The sequence below is a fragment of the Phoca vitulina genome, unplaced genomic scaffold, assembly GCF_004348235.1.
Source record: "Phoca vitulina isolate PV1807 unplaced genomic scaffold, GSC_HSeal_1.0 scaffold67, whole genome shotgun sequence".
In the NCBI taxonomy this organism is placed as follows: Eukaryota; Metazoa; Chordata; class Mammalia; order Carnivora; family Phocidae; genus Phoca; species Phoca vitulina.
In genome coordinates, this window is record NW_022589770.1 from 218,887 (window position 1) to 238,519 (window position 19,633).

At 43.1% G+C, this 19,633-nt stretch overlaps 1 protein-coding gene across 7 annotated transcripts in view; it reads right to left on the minus strand.

The window, feature by feature from the left end:
* Positions 1-3,075: 3,075 nt before the first annotated feature.
* The window catches only part of FOCAD (focadhesin), a 303,113-nt gene continuing 286,555 nt past the window's right edge, over positions 3,076-19,633 (minus strand). For 6 of the 7 annotated variants that reach the window (XM_032392330.1, XM_032392331.1, XM_032392333.1 and 3 more), the window contains 5 exons: positions 18,910-19,087; positions 16,767-16,864; positions 7,694-7,945; positions 5,464-5,539; positions 3,181-3,469 (listed from right to left, as the gene is read on the minus strand). In XM_032392330.1, coding sequence (XP_032248221.1) covers positions 3,396-3,469; positions 5,464-5,539; positions 7,694-7,945; positions 16,767-16,864; positions 18,910-19,087 — 678 coding nt within the window. In that variant the 3' untranslated portion in view covers positions 3,181-3,395. Of the gene's footprint in view, positions 3,470-5,463; positions 5,540-7,693; positions 7,946-16,766; positions 16,865-18,909; positions 19,088-19,633 lie in introns of all 7 variants that reach the window. The other variant, XM_032392329.1, reaches the window with a different exon arrangement.

The following is a 19,633-nucleotide window of genomic DNA, read 5'->3' on the forward strand; positions in this document are numbered from 1 at the left end:
AGGTAACCAAGAGAAAGAGTGTTATTATTCCAGTGACCTAGTATCTTAGTGTTTAGATTTTAGAACCTTTAGGTTCTCAAATTTAGAATTTTTTTTTGAGGGAGAGAGAGAGAGAGAGGGAGAGCAAGTGAGCAAGCAGGGGAGGGGCAGAGGGAGAGAAAAAAGTCTCAAGCAGCTGAAAGCCCAGTGTGGAGCCCTACGTGGGGCTTGATCCCACGACCCTGAGATCATGACCTGAGCCGAAATCAAGAGTCGGACACTTGGGGCGCCTGGGTGGCTCAGTTGGTTAAGCGACTGCCTTCGGCTCAGGTCATGATCCTGGAGTCCCTGGATCGAGTCCCGCATCGGGCTCCCTGCTCGGCAGGGAGTCTGCTTCTCCCTCTGACCCTCCCCCCTCTCATGTGCTCCTCTCTCTCATTCTCTCTCTGTCAAATAAATAAATAACAAATTCTCTCTCTGTCAAATAATAAATTAAAAAAAAAAAAAAAAAAAAGAGTCGGACACTTAACCAACTGAACCAGCCAGGCACTCCTAGTATCTTACACTTTTGATTCTTTAGAGGTTACCAAGGATAGGAAAATCCTCCAAATCTTAAGCTCAAGACCCCTGAAAACAAAAATAGGGAGGGGAGATGGCTAGGGAAGAAAGAATACAGATATATTTTATTTCCTCCATTTTGTGCTCTTCTGTCCTCTTGTCAAGGGCAGGAGCAGGGACAAAGTTTGAGAAGAAATCAGGCTGAGGAGAAAAAGGCCGGCTGGTTTAGAAGCCGGGGCCAGTTCCTCCTCCCTCCCTCCAGCACCAGCAAGCTCTGCCTGCTGACTCAGGGCAGAAGTGCTGACACGCTCCTCAGTGCCCACCTCCCCGCACCGTTCTTCCCCGCCACCCACGTTTGCGAGACGGCCCAGGAATTTAAAGCCCTTCAACCCGCTAAGACCTGTTCCTTTACACAACTCCTCACCTTCCCAGTTCCAGCAGCTTATTAACATGAGGCAGTGTCCTTTTTTGATTTTTGGTTTTGTAGTTGACATACCACGTTCTAGGCGTTTCAGGTGTGAACACAGATGTCTGATAATTCTGTGCGTGACGCACCGTGCACCACGGTGAGCGCAGGCGGCATCATCACCGCTGTCACGTCGGCATCACCGGCTGTAGGCCCTGTGCTTCAGGGCTCTCTCACCTGGTGCCAGCCATCTGTCTGAGGCCTGCAGGAGGCTTCGTCCGTAGTAGGAGTTCTCATCTTAAAATGGGCACTAACGCCTGGATGCGGCAGAAAGCGTGCTGGATCTGGGGCTTCAAGGCTTTGGTGTTCTATGTCGCTCTGCCTCGTATTAGATGTCTTTTCTCCATTTTAAAATAGAAAATACTTCTTCAGGGGCGCCTGGGTGGCTCAGTCGTTGAGCGTCTGCCTTCGGCTCGGGTCGGGATCCCGGGGGCCTGGGATCGAGCCCCGTGTTGGGCTCCCCGCTCGGCGGGAGGTCTGTTCCTCCCTCTCCCTCTGCCCCTGTTCCTGTACTGTCCCTCTCTTGCTCACTCTTTCTCTCAAATAAATAAAAAATCTTTAAAAAAAAGAAAAGAAGATGCTTCTTCACAGTCTTGTTGCAGGAGTGAAATAAGATAATACAAGTGAAAGTTCTAGTGAACTTACCGTCTGGCACCTAACAATAAATGTTAGATGAATTTCAATGACTAATTGGTAGGAAGTAAAAAAAGTGTATGCAGGCGGAAGGAAAGAGAAGCTGGCTTCTCCCAGAACGTGTTCAGCTGCTTCCTTCAAATTCATTTCCTTCTAGCCTGGCCTCTGAGGAGGTAATAAAAATGACATGTTGGTACTGCACGTGGCGATGCCCTGAAGGCTCGCCCTCCTTCCCCTTTTCTGTAAGCATCTTGGTGCCTTACTGAAGTGCAGCAAAGAAAGAACAGAGTGTGAATTACACAGTGAACCACAAATATCTGAAACCTGGAATCATAAATCCATATATTTGGAAAACAAAACTAGGAGAGCTATTTTTAACCTAAGTGGTAGGTAGGTTCACTTAGTGACAACATGAATGTACATGTCACACGGGAAGAATACTGAAGGTTCTACGGTGCTTTTAAGTACCAGGCATTGCTGGAGCCTGGAGGACACAAAGGGGTATTATTCCAGTGGCACAAACTTTCTCCCCAGAGACCATGTATCTATATCTGTATCTGTATCTCCATCAGGATGTTCATATGGTTGGTTCAAGCCAGCCCTGCTGAATGCCTGCGTGAAGGAAAAATAAACAGCAAACAGATCAAATGCTGGCCAATTCTCAAGCCTTTGAGTAAACTGCTATTCTTGAGGACAACTGTCACATAACTTCATTTACTTGTCATTAGGCCACCAGTCACTCTGCTTAAGACAGAGATGTGTACTTACAATAAGACACATTGTTCTTTCAAGGAGATACCTGCCCAGCATTCCATTACCTTTCTCCTGGAGGAAAGCCAGTTCAGGTAGGACCCTGGTCAATTAGAGTACCCCAACTCCCAAGGCCCACATAGATGTGCAGGGACTCTCATGTGACCCAAGCAGAACCAGAGTCCTCTCCATGTTGCTTCTGCCATACCCGCGAGCAAAGATGCCTTCCCTTCCCTTTGAGGTTGCTGGTCGCCATCTTACCAACTTGTGGAGCGATCCCAACTATGCCCTGATGGTACTGTTTCACTCACTGGATGCAGCTGACTGACCTGATCAGATCTACTCTTGAACTTCCTGGTTTGTGACCTAATATTCTCTTCCTTGGTTGAAGCTATTTTGAATTGGGGAACTTTCAATTGCATTCAAGAGACCCAAGCATAAGCAAATTATAGCCACCACTAATGAATCTGATCTGGCTAATGTTCAACACACACCATGCTTACTATTTAAATGTGGACAGCAGTCCCAAGACAGTGTTTTATCAATAAAAGTAAGAAAACACTGAGTCAGCGAATATCCTCTAGAAACTTCATGCGAAGTCCATCATGATGCTACTGGCACCACTATCATTTCGCTTTGCCGGCAAAACCTTCCCCGTGCCTTAAAACAAAGAAGAAATGTGCACAAAATTCACAAGATTATTTTACTAGAATTTATGGGGAGAAGATAATGTAGTCAAGTTTCCACAAAGACAATCTTCAGGTTGAACTCCAGCCAAAGAAAAGAAAATTCAAGTTCTGGTTTCAGTCCCAACTGGCCTGGGCACTGAAGCAATGCCCCCTTCTCCTGGCATGCACCTGTCAAGGGGTCAGTTTTGTGTGCACCTTTTCATGCCCCTTGACCCTCTGCATCATGGCTCCACGACCCCAGGCATGAATTCTGAAAACCTTCTTCCATTTCTGTGGTTTTCCTCATCCAGCTGACGATGCTGCTGGCCACCCCCAAAACGTCACCAACCGTACGCTCTGGTCCATACAGCTTTCTTCTTAAACTCTGGGAGAACTCTCAAGGACAACAGGGTAGCTAAGGGGACAAAAAAAGTAAAGTGCACTGTTGCATTTGGTGAAACTGCATTTGAAAAGGTCATTTAGATGGAAAACGTGTCAGAACAGAACTTGGCTTTTTCTTACTTGGCTCATCTTCAAGACTAAGAATTCTCATCAAGCCTTAGGCAGAATTTGAATAGTAGAGCACGATTAATAAAATCTGGAGGAAAGGGTTTCTTTGTTGTTAAGTTATTCTGCAACCAGTTAACAGAAAATTTGGCAGAGTTTAACAAAAATTGCCTTCTGGGATGCTGATTTTTTTTCTTTTCTTCATCTGGATGATGATTACATAGGTGTGTTCCCTTTGTAAAAAAGCTACTTAACGATTTGTGTATTTTTCTACATGAATATGACTTTTCCATCAGGTGTTTAGTTGAAAGGTAAGAAACAAAAATAAAAAACTGATCCTGCAATGAAGTTAGGTCCTCGTTGCTCAATGGAGCAGGCGTGACTGCTAATCTGTATTCAGCTATGTGCTCCCAAGTCCACACCTTTTCTTATTCATCACGGGTCTCTCAGGGATCAATTTAGAGTAGGGCAGCTCTGTGTAATTCCTCTAGGTCACTTATTATAGATCTTATTTTAGGATATTAATATAAATATATCGAGATGTTATTTAAAATATAATAGGGAGGAAATGTAGGGAAGCCAGTTACACAGTTCTTGTGTGTGACTCTAATAAGCCCTTGACTATCTAATCAAGTGAACATGTACTTCCTTGACCCAAATAACTATTCTCCTCATCAGTATCAAGTTGTTTGCTATCTTCATGACCTAAAACAGTGTATGTTTGGAGCAACCAATGGTATTATAGACCCATGGCCATTAAGAATGAGTTCAAGCTTCCTGAGGCAAACAAATGAAGACAATCCTAGCAAGTCTCTAGGGACGGATCAAGTAAACGTATGTCAGACCACTGCCCTTATGCCTAGTGAAGTTCTGTGCTTGATCACAATCCACTTCCTACACACGCCCTTCGCATATGTGGGGGGGAGGGGGAGTAGGGAGAAGAATCAGAACCAACTGATGAGGGAATTCTTACTTGTTTGGCCACCAACAAATTATATCATACTAAGAGTAAAATATGGTCATGCTAAGAGTCCAGGCAGGCCAGATAAATTATCACAAGTGTAAGCCAGGTGATTTTCCCAAGCCGAGCCTTCCCAGTGCACTATCTTACAGCGTGTCAGGGACCATCTTGACAGAAGCCATTGGCTGGACCAGACCCCCGAGTCCTGAGACACAAAAGACAGTAGTACAAGGGGTCTCAGGCCACAGAAACAACGCCCGACGGACGTCTCAGGTTTGAGTAAAATAATGTACGTAATTTTCACAGAAAGATATTCTCTATTTGTGGTTCCCACAGTCATAGTTCAACAAGTTAGTAGAGAAGTATAAAAAACACAAAAACTATTTAAACGCCTGAAAGCATGGGAAACGTCCAGTTCCCTTGGCAAAATACTATGTCACTACTACAAATACTATTAACGAAGCCAAAACAGGGATAGGTTAAAATGCTTTAAACATAATTTTTAAATAAAAAGGGCAGTGCTCAAAGTGTCTATGTGTATTTTTTCAGTTGCTCAATGATGTGTTAGAACAACACTCATATGCAGAGGGGGCAAAAACTTCTTAGGAAAAAAATAATCAAAACTGCCACTGGGCAATGGGACTCTGGCTTCCTCTTTGCTCTTTCCTGAATTTTTTAAACTTTCATTAAAGTGAAAGTTTGCCGTCATAATAAAACATTTAAAAGCTATTTAAATAAAAGCGAAATTTAAAGGCATGGAACTCTTTTTAAATCCACTTTCTACTTCAAAATGCCACATAATGACAGTTCCAGATTACTTCTCCACACTGAATTCAGATGAGCCCTTTTGGGAGCCAATACACACGAGAATGCTGCTTCCGTAGCGAAGGCAGCCATGGACGGCTTTCACCTATGTTGGGCATGTGGTATGGAAGTCCTACCTTTCAAAAGATCCCTGGATTTTGCGGAGAGGCCTTCTTTAGGGCTTTCCATGATGCTCAAGAGCCAGTCAATGAACTAGGGTGAAAAGGAAGAGCAGTTATCAGTGAAGACAGTCCCACTATTAGTAAAAGAGCAACCCGGCCCTTGGGCCTGCATACATGCATCTCAGTGCAGGGCTGGCAGATGGAGATGAGAAGGGGACCAGGCCTAAGAGATGGGGAAGCTGGACACAGCTCCCATTTAGTCCAATGACCCAGCAAAGTCAAAACTCCTCTCCCGGCTAAATACCCTGAGACCTGCTATGGATTTTAACAGGGAGGTAGACATAGGCTCAGCAGGCCTCCAGTGTGCCATGAACTTTCTCTCTCATCACTCCAAGAGCACCACAGAGGTTCAGAACCTTGCCCAAGTGCACTCCCAATGAATGGCAGAGTCCAGATTTCAAGCCAATTCAGAGCCTCGCGCTCCTCCTTTGCATCCTGCTGCCTGATGCTGCGTGCATCTAGGCCCAGGCTCACAGGGCGGGTAGTAAATAGGGAAACACATCAGACATAAGCCCCCATTTCTAAAATCAGATATTCTGTAGATGAGAACAATTTGTGCCCAAATGGAATTGAAACAGGAAGTTGAAATGCAAGAGAAAGGCATCAAACAATTTACTAGGTACAGCCGAATATGTTAACTGCAAATAAATTCTACAGATGAGGTAGAAACTCAGACTACTCAGGAGTTTGACTGATCTCCCAGGGTACAGCCAAAATTGTTTTTATATTAGATAGAGGGTAATTTCATTAATGACTGAATGTTGCCAATCTCGACTCACTAAAAAACACGTACATTAGTCAGAGGTACTAGGTATTTTAACTTTGGACGTAGAAACTGGCTTGTAAGAAAGAGTCAGATAGAAAGCAAATATTCCTAATTCTCTGTTTTGATTAAATTTTTTAAAAATTTTCTTTTTCTCAATTTTGTTTTATAATATCCGACTGGTAAGTAAATAAATCAAGCACTACAAATACATAATAGACACAGGATGTCTGCACTTATAGTCCGAAGTGATCGTGGTGTCCCAGGCCAGAAAAAACACAAGGAGATACCACATTTGAATTGATTTTGATTTAAAATGAAACAGCAAACACAAGACTTGGGATAATATGAATGCTTAACAAAGGCCTTTTAATTGAGATGCTCAATGGAGTTGTGCACGGCTAACCTGTGGGTCCAGAGTTCAGAAATATTTTTAAAGACTAATGTTCAGATTTTCACAATAAGCCACAAAAAGTTGGCTTTAAGCTTTCAACCTCATAAAAATCCTTAAATGAGATTCAAAAAAGAATCTCCCCCTCGACTGTACGAAAGGCCGCCCAGAGCCATGTAATGAGAAGTAGAGGAAGCACAGTGTTTCCATACGCTGCGCACAACGGCCAGTAGCCTGGAGAAACTCAACATTAAAAACCAAAAGGTGCTTCCTACAGTCTGGATTTTCCTGCGCACAACGGCCAGTAGCCTGGGGAAACTCAACGTTAAAAACCAAAAGGTGCTTCCTACAGTCTGGATTTTCCTGCGCACAATGGCCAGTGGCCTGGGGAAACAACGTTAAAAACCAAAAGGTGCTTCCTACAGTCTGGATTTTCCTGAGGGCTAGGGTGACGACCTTTACAAATTTCCCCATGTCATGAGCACAGATCAGGAGGAGGACGGGCCCTTGGAACGTGGCTATAGGACCGAATGAGCTACGAGGAATCTTACCTGTGCTACAAGAATGTGGATGTTCCAGATGCCCGTTTCCCTGACCTACCCCCAGGCGTGATGGATCGTCCCCAACGTTGCTCAGCACCACCCTACCCTCCTGGTCCTACGATCCCTGCAGCCTTGAACTTGCCTTCCTATCTGTCCTCACTCAGTCATTCTGAGCGCGCAGAGCCTCACTCATCCTTTCACCCCCAGGATCAAGAACACATGTGCCTTCAATACCCCAGGGCAAGTATAAGCTCTTCTTTCCAGCTCACCTCCAACTGTAAGCAAGTTGCTGCTACTGTCATTGTTGTTTTTGGCCACCAGTTAGCCTCAAGCTCTGAGGCTCTGCATCTGGCTGCGATTCGGGGCTGAGGATGAAAGCCCGTGGGGTGATTCCAGTTTCACTTAACTTCCAACCTCAACTCTACAGCACAAATTGCTCAAGAGAAGATGGGCCACCTGCCCTGACACGCAGGCGGCTGCCAACCTCACCTTCTGGGTCTGTTCCTTCCACGGCTCTTTCTGTAGCAGAAGAGGCATGCTACTGGGAAGGAGAGTGAGAACCTCCTGCACAGTGACCCTGTGCATTGGACTCCTGCCAAGGAAGCTTGAAGCTGACCCAGCTGGGCCATTTTCCCGATGCCATGGCAACCAGCTAGCACTGAGGCCAAGGAGGAGAGGGGCCGCGTGGTCTGCCCAGGTCACCACTGCGGTTGCAAAGAGCAGCAACAAGAAGTCCAAAGCCTCCAAAGGAAATAGAAACAAAGTCAGGTCACATGTTTTAACAATTCAGAGTCACGCATGTTCACACACACCCAGCCCGGGTCAGGAGGATGCAATGTTACCTTCCCCTTCACCCGAGAAGAGGAACCGGACTGAACAGCAAACTCCATTTCCACACTTAATGAACAGACATTTCAAGGCTCCAGAAGGCTGTCGGGATCCTCTTTTGTAAGACTGAAGGCCCAAGAGTTGCATTATTATTGCTCTAATAATGCAGGAGAAACCTTATTTCATTCCTAATCATACGGAGATCCAGATACTCCTCTGTTTTTCCAAAGAGATTAAAGAATTCATCAGGAGTGATATGGAAAGGGATATTTAGAGCTATTGTTATGTGGCCAAAACGGATTTTTAAAAAGAGGTATAGTCTGATCCTACTTTTGAACAATAACAAATGACTCCCCATGCATTTTATTTTTCTGTTCTCATTATTTAATCTAAATATTTCAGTGGCAAACACTTGATTTTGTTCCATTAATGCTGAAACGTAAGCATGGAGACAGACCAAAAACAAGCATTCTTGGAATAAGGGAGTGAGTCACAACAAATCATTAGGCATTTTTTTTAAAACAATTTTTTCAGTATGTTCAGCCGTGAACTGAAATAGACTCACCAGAGTCTGGACCTATATTATCTCTCCAGTCCTATATATATCTGTAATTCCAAGGATTAGTTTAAATTTTAATTCCAGTGTATTATTAGTTTCAGGTATATAATATAGTGATTCAACAATTCCATGTATTACTCAGCTGCTCATCAAGGTAAGTGTAATCTTAATTCCCTTCACCTATCTCACCCAGCCCCCACCCCCTCCCCTCTGGTCACCATCTGTTTGTTGTCTACAGTTAAGAGTCTGGGTTTTTTTTTTGGTTTGTCTTTTTTCCCCCTTTGTCTGTTTTGTTTCTTAAATTCCACATATGAGTGAAATCATATGGTATTTGTCTTTCTCTGACAGGCTTATTTTGCTTAGCATTAATACTCTCTAGATCCATCCATGTCGTTGCAAATGGCAAGACTTCATTCTTTTTTATGGCTGAATAATATCTGTGTGTGTGTGTGTGTGTGTGTGTGTGTGTGTATCTCATCTCTTTTTTTTCCATTCACCTATCAATGGACACCTGCGTTGCTTCCATACTTTGGCTATTGTTGATAATGCTGCTATAAACATAGGAGTGCATATATCCCTCTGAATTAGTGTTTTTGTAAATCTTTGGGTAAATACCCAGTGATGCAATTACTGGATCATAGGGTAGTTCTATTTTTTTTTTTTTTTTAAGATTTTATTTATTTATTTCACAGAGAGAGAGAGAGAGAGCAGGAACACAAGCAGGGGGAGTGGGAGAGGGAGAAGCAGGCTTCCCGCTGAGCAGGGAGCCCGATGTGGGGCTTGATCCCAGGACCCTGGGATCATGACCTGAGCCGAAGGCGGACGCGTAACGACTGAACCACCCAGGTGCCCCTGGGTAGTTCTATTTTTAATTTTTTGAGGATACTCCATGCCATCTTCCACAGTGGCTACACCAGTTTGCATTCCCACCAACAGTGCTTAAGGGTTCCTTTTTCTTCACATCCTCACCAACATTTGTTGTTTCTTGAGTTTTTGATTTTAGCCATTCTCACAGGTGTGAGGTGATATCACATTGTGGGTTTGATTTGCATTTCCCTGATGAGGAGTGATGTTGAGAATCTTTTCATGTGTCTGTTGGCCATCCGTGTGTCTTCTTTGAAATGTCAGTTTATGTTTTCTGCCCATTTTTTAATTGGATTGTCTGGGGTTTTTTGTTGTTGTTGAGTTGTAGAAGTTCTTTATATATTTTGGACACCAACCTTTTATCAGATATGTCATTTGCAAATATGTTCTCCCTTTCAGTAGGTTGTCCATTAGTTTTGTTGTTTCCTTTGCTGTGCAGAAGCTTTTTATTTTGATATAGTCCCAATAGTTTATTTTTGCTTCTGTTTCCCTTGCCTCAGGAGACATATCTAAAAAGATGATGCTATGGCTGATGTGAGAGAAATTACTGTCTGTGCTCTCTTCTAGGATTTTAATGGTTTCAGGTCTCACATTTAGGTCCTTAATCCATTTTTGAGTTTATTTTTGTGTGTAAGAAAGTGGACCATTTTCATTCTTTTGCATGTTGCTATCCAGTTTTCCCAACACCATTTGTTGAAGAGACTGTCTTTTTCCCATTGTATATTCTTGCCTCCTTTGTTGCAGATTAATTGACCATGTAATTGTGGGTTTATTTCTGGGCTTTCTATTCTGTTCCATTGATCTATGTGTCTATTTTCATGCCAGTACCATACTGTTTTGTAATTACAGCTTTGTAATAGAGCTTGAAGTCTGAAAATGTGATGCCTCCATGTTTTTCTTTTCCAAGACTGCTTTGGCTATGCAGGGTCTTTTGTGGTTCTAAACAAATGTTAGGATTGTTTGTTCTAGTTCTGTAAAAACTGCTGTTGGTATTATGATAGGGATTGCATTAAATCTGTAGACTGCTTTAAGTAGTATAGACATTTTAACAATATTTGTTCTTCCAATCCATGAGCTTGGACTGTCTTTCCATTTCTTTGTGTCATCTTCATTTTCTTTCAACAATGTTTTACAGTTTTCAGCGTACAAGTCTTTCATCTCCTTGGTTAAGTTTATTCCTAGGTATTTTATTATCTTTGGTGCAATTGCAAATGGGATTGTTTCTTAATTTCTCTTTCTGCTGCTTCATTATTAGTGTATAGAAATGCAACAGATTTCCGTACACTGATTTTGTATCCTGCAACCTTACTGAATTCACTTATTAGTTCTAGCAGTTTTTTGGCAGAGTCTTTTAGGTGTTCTATATACAGTATCATGTCATCCGCAGAGTGTAGTTGTACTTCTTCCTTACCAATTTGGATGCCTCTTCTTTTTGTTGTCTGACTGCGGTAGCTAGGACTTCCAGTACTATGTTGAATAAAAGTGGTGAGAGTGGACAACCTTGTCCTGTTCCTGACTTTAGGGGAGAAGCTATCAGTTTTTCCCCACTGAGTATGATGTTAGCTGTGGGTTTTACATGTGGCTTTATTATGTCGAGGTATGTTCCCTCTAAACCCATTTCATAAAAGTTTTTTATCATGAACGGGTGTTCTATTTTGTCAAATGCTTTGTCTGCATCTATTGAAAGGATCATATGATTTTTATCCTTTCTCTTACTGATGTGATGTATCACGTTGTTTGATTTGCAAATACTGAACCAACGTTGTACCCTAGGATAAATCCCACTTGATTGTGGTGAATGATTTTTTAAATGTATTGCTGGATTTGGTTTGCTAATATTTTTGTTGAGGATCTTTACATCTATGTTCATCAGAGAGACTGGCCTGTAGTCTCTTTTTGTGGTGTCTCTTGTCTGGTTTTGGTATCAGGATAATGTTGGTCTCATAGAATGAATTTGGAAGTTTTCCTTCTTCTTTTTTTTGAAAAAGTTTGAGAAGAATAGGTATTAACTCTTCTTTAAATGTTTGCTAGAATTCACCTGTGAAGCCGTCTGCTCCTGGACTTTTGTCTGTTGGGAATTTTTTGATTACTGATTCCATTTCATTGCTGGTAATCAGTCTGGTATGACTTCAGTTTTTTTTTGTTTTTTTTTTTTTTGCATTTATTGAGACTTGTTTTGTGGCCTTCTTTTGTGATCTGTTCTGGAGAATGTTCCATGTGCACTTGAGAAGAATGTGTATTCTGCTGTTTTAGGATGGAATGTTCTGAATATGTCTGTTAAATCCATCTGGTCCAGTGTGTCATTCAAAGCCACTGTTTCCTTGTTGATTTTCTATTTGGATGATCTGCCCATGGATGTTAAGTGGGGTGATGTTAAAGTCCCCTACTATTATTGTATTACTGTTATTTCCTTTATTATTAACTGTTTTATGTATTTGAGTGCTCCCATGTTGGGTGCACAAATAGTTAACAATTGTTGTATCTTCTTGTTGGATTGTACCCTTTATGATTATATAGTGTCCTTCTTTGTCTCTTGTTACAGTCTTTCTTTTAAAGTCTATTTTGTCCTATATAAGTATTATTACCCCAGTTTTCTTTTCACCTCCCTTTGCATGATAAATACTTCATCCCCTCACTTTCAATCTGCAGGTGTCTTTAAGTCTGAAATGAGTCTCTTGTAGGCAGCATATAGATGGGTGTTGTTTGTTTGTTTGTTTTTTAATCTATTCTGTCATGCCATGTCTTTTGATTGGAGCATTTAGTCCATTCACATTCAAAATTATTACTAATAGGTAATTAATAGGGTATTTATTGCCATTTGTTACTTGCTTTATGTTGTTTTTGTAGTTCTTCTCTGTTCCTTTCTTCCTTTGCTCTCTTCTCTCACCATAAGATGGCTTTCTTTTTTTTATTTTTTTAAAGATTTTATTTATTTATTTGACAGAGAGAGAGATAGCGAGAGCAGGAACACAAGCAGGGGGAATGGGAGAGGGAGAAGCAGGCTTCCCGCCGAGCAGGGAGCCCGATGTGGGACTTGATCCCAGGACCCTGGGATCATGACCTGAGCCGAAGGCAGACGCTTAACAACTGAGCCACCCAGGCGCCCAAGATGGCTTTTTTTAGTGTTATACTTGGAATCCTTTTTCTTTACTTTTTGCATATCTATTACTGGTTTTTGATTTGTGGTTACCATTAGGGTTGTATATAACATCTTCTGCATATAGCAGTCTCTATTAAGTTAATGGTTACTTAAGTTTGAACCCATTCTTTACTCCTCCCTTGCCACATTTTAGGTCTATGGTGTCATACTTTACATCCTTTTATTTTGTGAATTCCCTATTTTTTACAGATATATTTATTTTTACTGCTTTTATGCTTCCTAATTTTCTTATTCTTACTTATGGTTTTTCCTTTCCACTCAAAGAGTCCCCTTTAACATTTCTTGTAGGGCTGGCTTAGTGGTCATGAATTCCTTTAAGTTTTGTTTATCTGGGGAACTCTTTCTCTCTCCTCCTATTCGGAATGATAGCCTTGCTGGATGGAGTATTCTTGGCTGCAGATTTTTCCCTTTTAGCACTTTGAATATCATGCCACTCTCTTCTGGTCTGTAAAGTTTCTGCTGAAAAATCTGATAGCCTGTGGGGTTTCTCTTGTGTGGTCTTCTTTTCTCTTGATGCTTTTTAAAATTCTCTATCACTACTTTTTGCCATTTTGATTAGTATGTGTCTTAGCTGGACCTCCTTGGACTGATTTTGTTGGGAGATCTTTGTGCCTCCCGTACCTGAATTTCTGTTTCCTTCCCCAGATGCGGGAAGTTTTCTATTATTTCTTCAATTAAAGTTTATACTCACTTTTCTCTTTCTTCTTCTGGGATCCCTATAATGCAAATGTTATTACGCTTGATGGAGTGGCTGAGATCCCTAAGTCCATTCTCATTTTGCATACTTTTTTTCCCTCTCCTGCTCAGCTTGATTATTTTACATTACTCTGTCATCCAGGTTGCTGATTCATTCTTCTGCTTCCTGTACTCTGCTATTTATTCTATCTAAGGTATTTTTAATTTCATTTATTGTGCTTTTCAGCTGTGATTGATTCTTCTTTATCTCTTTAAGGGTGTCACCGATGTCCTCCACTCTTTTCTTAAGTCCAGTGAGTATCTTTACAATCATTACTTTAAATTCTCTATCAGGCATATTATTTATCTCCATTTTGCTTAGGACTCTTGCTGTGGTTTTGTCTTATTCTTTCATTTGGGACATATTCCCCTGTCTCCTCGTTTTGTCTAACTCTCTGTGTCTGAAAGTCAGCTATGTCTCCTGCTCTTGAAAGTAGTGGCCTTCTGAAGAAGAGGTCCTGTAGTGCTCTGCAGCGCACTTTCCCCTGTTTACCAGAACCCGGCACTTCGGGGGCACCTCCTATGTTGTCAGTGGGCCAGTCTGGTGCTGCCTTGTGCTTGAGTTGAGTCAGAGTGTTTGCAGATGTTGAGTTGAGTGAGGTGTTCGGCAGAGATGCAACGCCATCAAACTGCAGAGCACTTTCCCTGTGCTGTCCCCTGAGAAGCCTGCATTGGTGGGCAGGGCCCGCCATCAGAAGAACTGTCTGTCCCCAGCCCATTGCGGGGGCCACAGTCTGACCAGTGTGGTGTTTATCTTTCTCTCTCCCCAGGGCACAAATCACTTTGGAGTGGTGTTGGTCCCTGTCCAGGCTGCGAGCACACTTTTCCAGGCTTGTGGCTTCAGTTTGAATGGGCTTTGGCCAAGAGCACATTGGAGGCGGCCGATCTGCAATGTGCTCGGGCATGAGATGTGCAGAGCCCTCAAGGTTTGCACATGGGGAGAGGGCACGGGCTGCTACCTCTGGGACCACAGTGGCTGGGCCAATCCGCAAAGCATACCAGGGCAGGGCATGCACTTTTACCAACGTGCACTCAGGTTTGCTGTGAAAGACCTACCATCACCACAGGGCCAGCCCATGTGGATCTGCAAAGAGCGGGTGGGCAGGCACACAGTTTTAGCAAGGTGTGTGCCCATCTTTCACAAGAGGGTACTTGCTGCCACCACCATTGCCGAGGCCCCACAAAGTGCATGGTTAGCAAAATTTGAGCAGGTTTTCTGGGGGAGGGGATCCACAGCACATGGACTGAGGCAAGGCCAACTGGGGTGCGCAAATCCCCAGAGCTGTGGGGGGGGTGGTGGTAGAGTGGGGAGGCAGGGAGTAGTATAAGCAAGTTAGGTAGCAAATGTGGGCACTAAACTGACTTCTGCAGGTGGTTTCAGGTGGCCACGTGTTTATGCTGGGGGGCAGGGGAGGGAAATGGCACCTACTAGCTCCTTTGGTCCTGAAGGAGACTCCTTGTGAATACTACCCCTCCAGGAGAGGCTCTGAGATGAATAACTCTTCCTCCCTATGCCCCAGGCATTTTTCAAAGTGCTCCTTCTACGTTGTATCTCCACAGGCTGTTTCTTGTGCTGTCTCTTTAAGGGCAGGGACTCAGTTTCCTCTCAGTGGCCAGGTTCTCCCAGAACCCAACCTGCTGATTTTTAAAGTTGCAGGCTTTAAGTCCTGCTGGTTGTAAGAACTCACTAAAGTTCACCCCCTCTAGTTTTCAAAGCCAAATATTATGGAGATTCATCTTCCCCACGTGGGCTCCCCAATGTGTTAGCCTTCTTCTTCCCCTTCTCCACACCCGTGGTCCATTTAGCTCCCCAGCGTGTCTCCGCCCTTCCTACCCTCTTCAATGTGGCATCTTTTCTACTTTTAGTTGAGGAGTTTGTTCTGCCAGCCTTCGGGTCATTTCCTGTGTTATTTACACTGACATGAGTGTTATCTAGTTGTATCTATGGGATGAGGTGAGCTTAGGGTCCTCATATTCTGCCACCTTCTCAGCCTATATGTCTCCACATGCATTTTAAATGTATCCATTCAGGGGCGCCTGGGTGGCTCAGTCATTAAGTGTCTGCCTTCGGCTCAGGCCATGGTCCCAGCGTCCTGGGATCGAGCCCCACATTGGGCTCCCTGCTCGGCGGGAAGCCTGCTTCTCCCTCACTCACTCCCCCTGCTTCTGTTCCCTCTCGCACGGTCTCTGTCAAATAAATAAAATCTTTAAAATCAATCAATCAGGGGCGCCTGGGTGGCTCAGTTGTTAAGCGTCTGCCTTCGGCTCAGGTCATGGTCCCAGGGTCCTGGGATCGAGCACCACATCGGGCTCCCTGCTTGGCGGGCAGCCTGCTTCTCCCTCTCCCACACCCCCTGCTTGTGTTCCCTCTCTTGCTGTATCTCTCTCGGTCAAATAAATAAATAAAATTAAAAAAAAAAATAAAATCAATCATTCAATCCATCCTTCCATCCATTCAGAGTTTAGACTAATCTACACTCTTATAGAAATGGTGGTAACAAGGGGCCCCTCTGAGTTGTTGGATTACTGTGATTCAAATTACACTTCTTTCTGTTTATCTGTATTTTCTAAGTTTTAAAAGATTTTCGTAAGAAAACAGACAGTTAACAAAAACTTAGGAGATCAGAAGAAAAGGATGACAGATTCTGCTAGTTAAAAAAAATGTTTAAAAAGTACTCCTTAATTTCTTAAAATTGACAATCTCACTCGTTAAAATTTCAAAAATATATGCAACTCTTCAGAAAAGCAGGTCAGAATTTCAAACAACATCCCAGGTTATACAAATTCCACTCACACAGTAAACAGGATACCTGTGAAACTGCCTACAGAAAAATTCCACTACTAAAAAGTACACGGTGGGCAGCAAAGTCAAGAAAATAAGAAGAGTGGGAAAGTGCTATCTTCCTTTTATTTATTAACCTTTTGCTATTTTAATTTACCCAGTATCAGTTGTTAACCTCTTGGGGGTCATACATCATTTTACGCCTCTCGTGCACGTAAGTATTGATGCAAACACAGGTTACTTGCATACACTTCAGGAACCTCTTCAAACCAGACATTTGAAGACACTCTCTGGGCCAGTGCAAAGGCCGGAGCCCTGTACCTCATCTCCTCTGTGGGGTCAAACCCAAGTACACAGAACCCCGGGTTCCCGCATCGGCTAGTGCCCTTTGGGTGCTGCCTTTCAAGGAACTTACTCTGTTGAAAATATTTTTCTAAGGGCAGCCCTGGGTGTCTCCAAGAGCCAGGCACGAACATCCATTTCCTTGTGACGTCAGAGAGTTATCACCAGCGTTACCCAAACGTAAAAGGAAGGGTGGGGGGGAAGGGCAAGCAGCAACTTTTTTGTCTTTTGGGAGAGCAAACGTTAAGTTCTACATTTTAAGGGAGCCACAAATGACTCCTCTGGATTGTACCTCATCGAGAGCCACGTTCTGAACAGATGTTGACTGGTACGCAATATTTCTGATGTAACCCATCAATTCCAGGAGCCATTCCATTCTCTTCAACACACCTGAAACAAAAAGGGATGTTTTCTTACCAGACCATGGTTTTGCTATGAGATGTACAACAGATCAGTACCAGCCACCATAACTAAAGCGGAACACCTGCGGAGGATTGCATGAAGCAGTTTCAAATCCTCTTGCCATCCCTGAGACTTGTGATTTTGCGGGTGAGAGCTCTTTGACACTATTCTTATCAGATGACTGTAGTTTTGCTTTTATTTTCAAAAGGTAATTTATTCTTCAAAACTATGCACCCGCTAGTGATAAAATGCACTTATTGGAATTTCTCTCTCAACATTAAACACGCTAGGAGAAATCTGGCATGCCAGCTAGCCAGTGATGTTGAATCTTGGATAACTGGTTGTTTTTATGGTCTTCTTTTACTTCAATGTTCCCATTTTATGCCCAAATCAAAGAGAAAAACCTATCCCAAAGACATGAGAAGAAAAATAAAAACCGGCTATTATACAGTAACTGGAGAACAAACATCAGCATAAATATTGATTCTCCCTTTTTTATTTTTTAAAAATGAGGATTCCTTGGGGCACCTGGGTGGCTCAGTCATTAAGCATCTGCCTTCAGCTCAGGTCATGATCCCAGCCTCCTGAGATCGAGCCCCACATCGGGCTCCCTGCTCCAAGCGAAGCCTGCTTCTCCCTCTCCCACTCCCCCTGCTTGTGTTCCCTCTCTCGTTGAATCTCTCTCTGTCAAGTAAATAAATAAATAATCTTTAAAAAAAAAAAAAAAAAAAAGAGGATTCCCAGCACAGTAAAGCCTACTTGAGAAAGCTGTCAAATTTTAGTGAGTCAGAGGAAAACAGGAACTAAACTGGAAGGCCAGCTAGTTAAAACCAAAGGCAATATCAAATTTCAGTTTACTTCACGTATCTTCCCGCTTCCTTGGGAATACCTACTAGATTTCTCCCTGATAAATACACTTTTGATTTAGAGTAAAAAAATCTAGTTTTTCATCACAGGTTCATTTTTCACCAGGCAGGCACTGATGCAAAGATGAGACAACAATGTCAACTGTCAAAGAGGAGAATAAATCAAAATTTCCTATCTGGTCTCAAAAAGGGTATTATAATTATGTCTGCCAGTTTTCTCTCAAAACCTTCAAGATGTGGGGCGCCTGGGTGGCTCGGTTGTTAAGCGTCTGCCTTCAGTTCAGGGCATGATCCCGGGGTCCTGGGATCAAGCCCCGCATCGGGCTCCCTGCTCAGCGAGAAGCCTGCTTCTCCCTCTCCCACTCCCCCTGCTTGTGTTCCCTCTCTCGCTGTGTCTGTCTGTTAAATAAATAAATAAAATCTTAAAAAACAAAAACAAAAACACCTTCAAGATACAAGAGATGAGGAAGATACAAAAAAATCCAGAAATAAAAGTAATTTGCCTGGGGTCCCTAGGGCTTCCCCACCATGCCTGATTGAAGCTAGGTGCCATTCAGAACTGTAGGTAGACTATAAGCAATGTGACCAAAGGCATCGGAGGAGAAATGGGGCAGCCCATTATTACTCAAGAGTAAAGGTCTATGATAGTCTAAAAGTTCCACCGTATGATTCATTAGCAGAGCTACAGGCCTAGAGCTTCTGGCTTGAGGATGTAGTGAGGGTGCCCCGATTTTATTCCCCCCACGCCCCTGAGCAGGTCTTCTATAGAATAACAATTTAATTTTGTTGTCATTGTTTTCCTCTTTTTATCTGTTTGTTAAGTAACCACCTAAAAGTCATTTTCCTGAAAACGTCAGACAAATCGACTGACACCCTGGCTGGGAAACGGAAGCAGGCAGAATCCACCCAATACACTCGTTTATAGACTCGAGGGCCTGGAGAGCTGAAGACAATGTAGAAATCACCCACAGGGTCCAGTCCCATCTCCGGGTGGAGGTCATGAGTTGTAACTGATCTTTTCATTGAAGGTGCTCCTTGTCTGGGGTGACAAGAGCTCTCCTGGGTCAAGTAGCACTAACCCCGTTTTTAGGTTGAGGAAGCAGTTACAGGTTAAAAGGGCAGGCAGGCAGGTGCTCCCGCTCCTGCCGGCGCCCAGGCTGGCCTTACCCACGTTGGCGTGGCCCACAGTCCGTGCCTGGTATAGGCTCTGCATCACCATCCAGGCTACTGGGTCTCTGTCCCGGTGCCGAACAGCGACGCCGAGGATGCCCATCAAGCCCATCAAGGGCAAGCGTCCTTGAGAGACCAAGTACAGTCTGACAAAGGCAGCCTTTTCTAGGTTGCTCTGAAAAAAAGCAAATTGTTCGGTTACTATTAAATTAGCTGAAGTCATTATAAAACCTCGGGGCAAGGGCAAAACAGAAAGGGTGAGCGGAAAGTGGATTAAATGCTAAAACCGTTCATTTCCTGCAGCACGTGACCCATATGCCTGTGTGTTGTATTTTAAAATGTACATACAGATAGAGGGTTACAATGTCACCTTCTGTTCTCTCCTAAAAACCGTCAGTGATTTCAGGGGCTAACTGGTGATGATATTTTGTACAAACACACAAATAATAATGATGATGATGATACGATGATGATAACTAAAAAACACAGTACTTATGTACCAGGCACCATTCTAAGCACTTAACATGTATTCATTCGGCAGTTCGCAAAGTGCGGTACACAGACCTCCAAGGGACCCCAAGACCCTTTTAGAGGGTCTGTGAGGTCAAGCTATACTCACAATTGCACAAAAACCACAGTAAGAGTCACTGTATTTTTCATGGCTACTTGCAATTTTTTAAAAATGACTTTTATTTAAAATACCCTTATAAACAATAAAAAT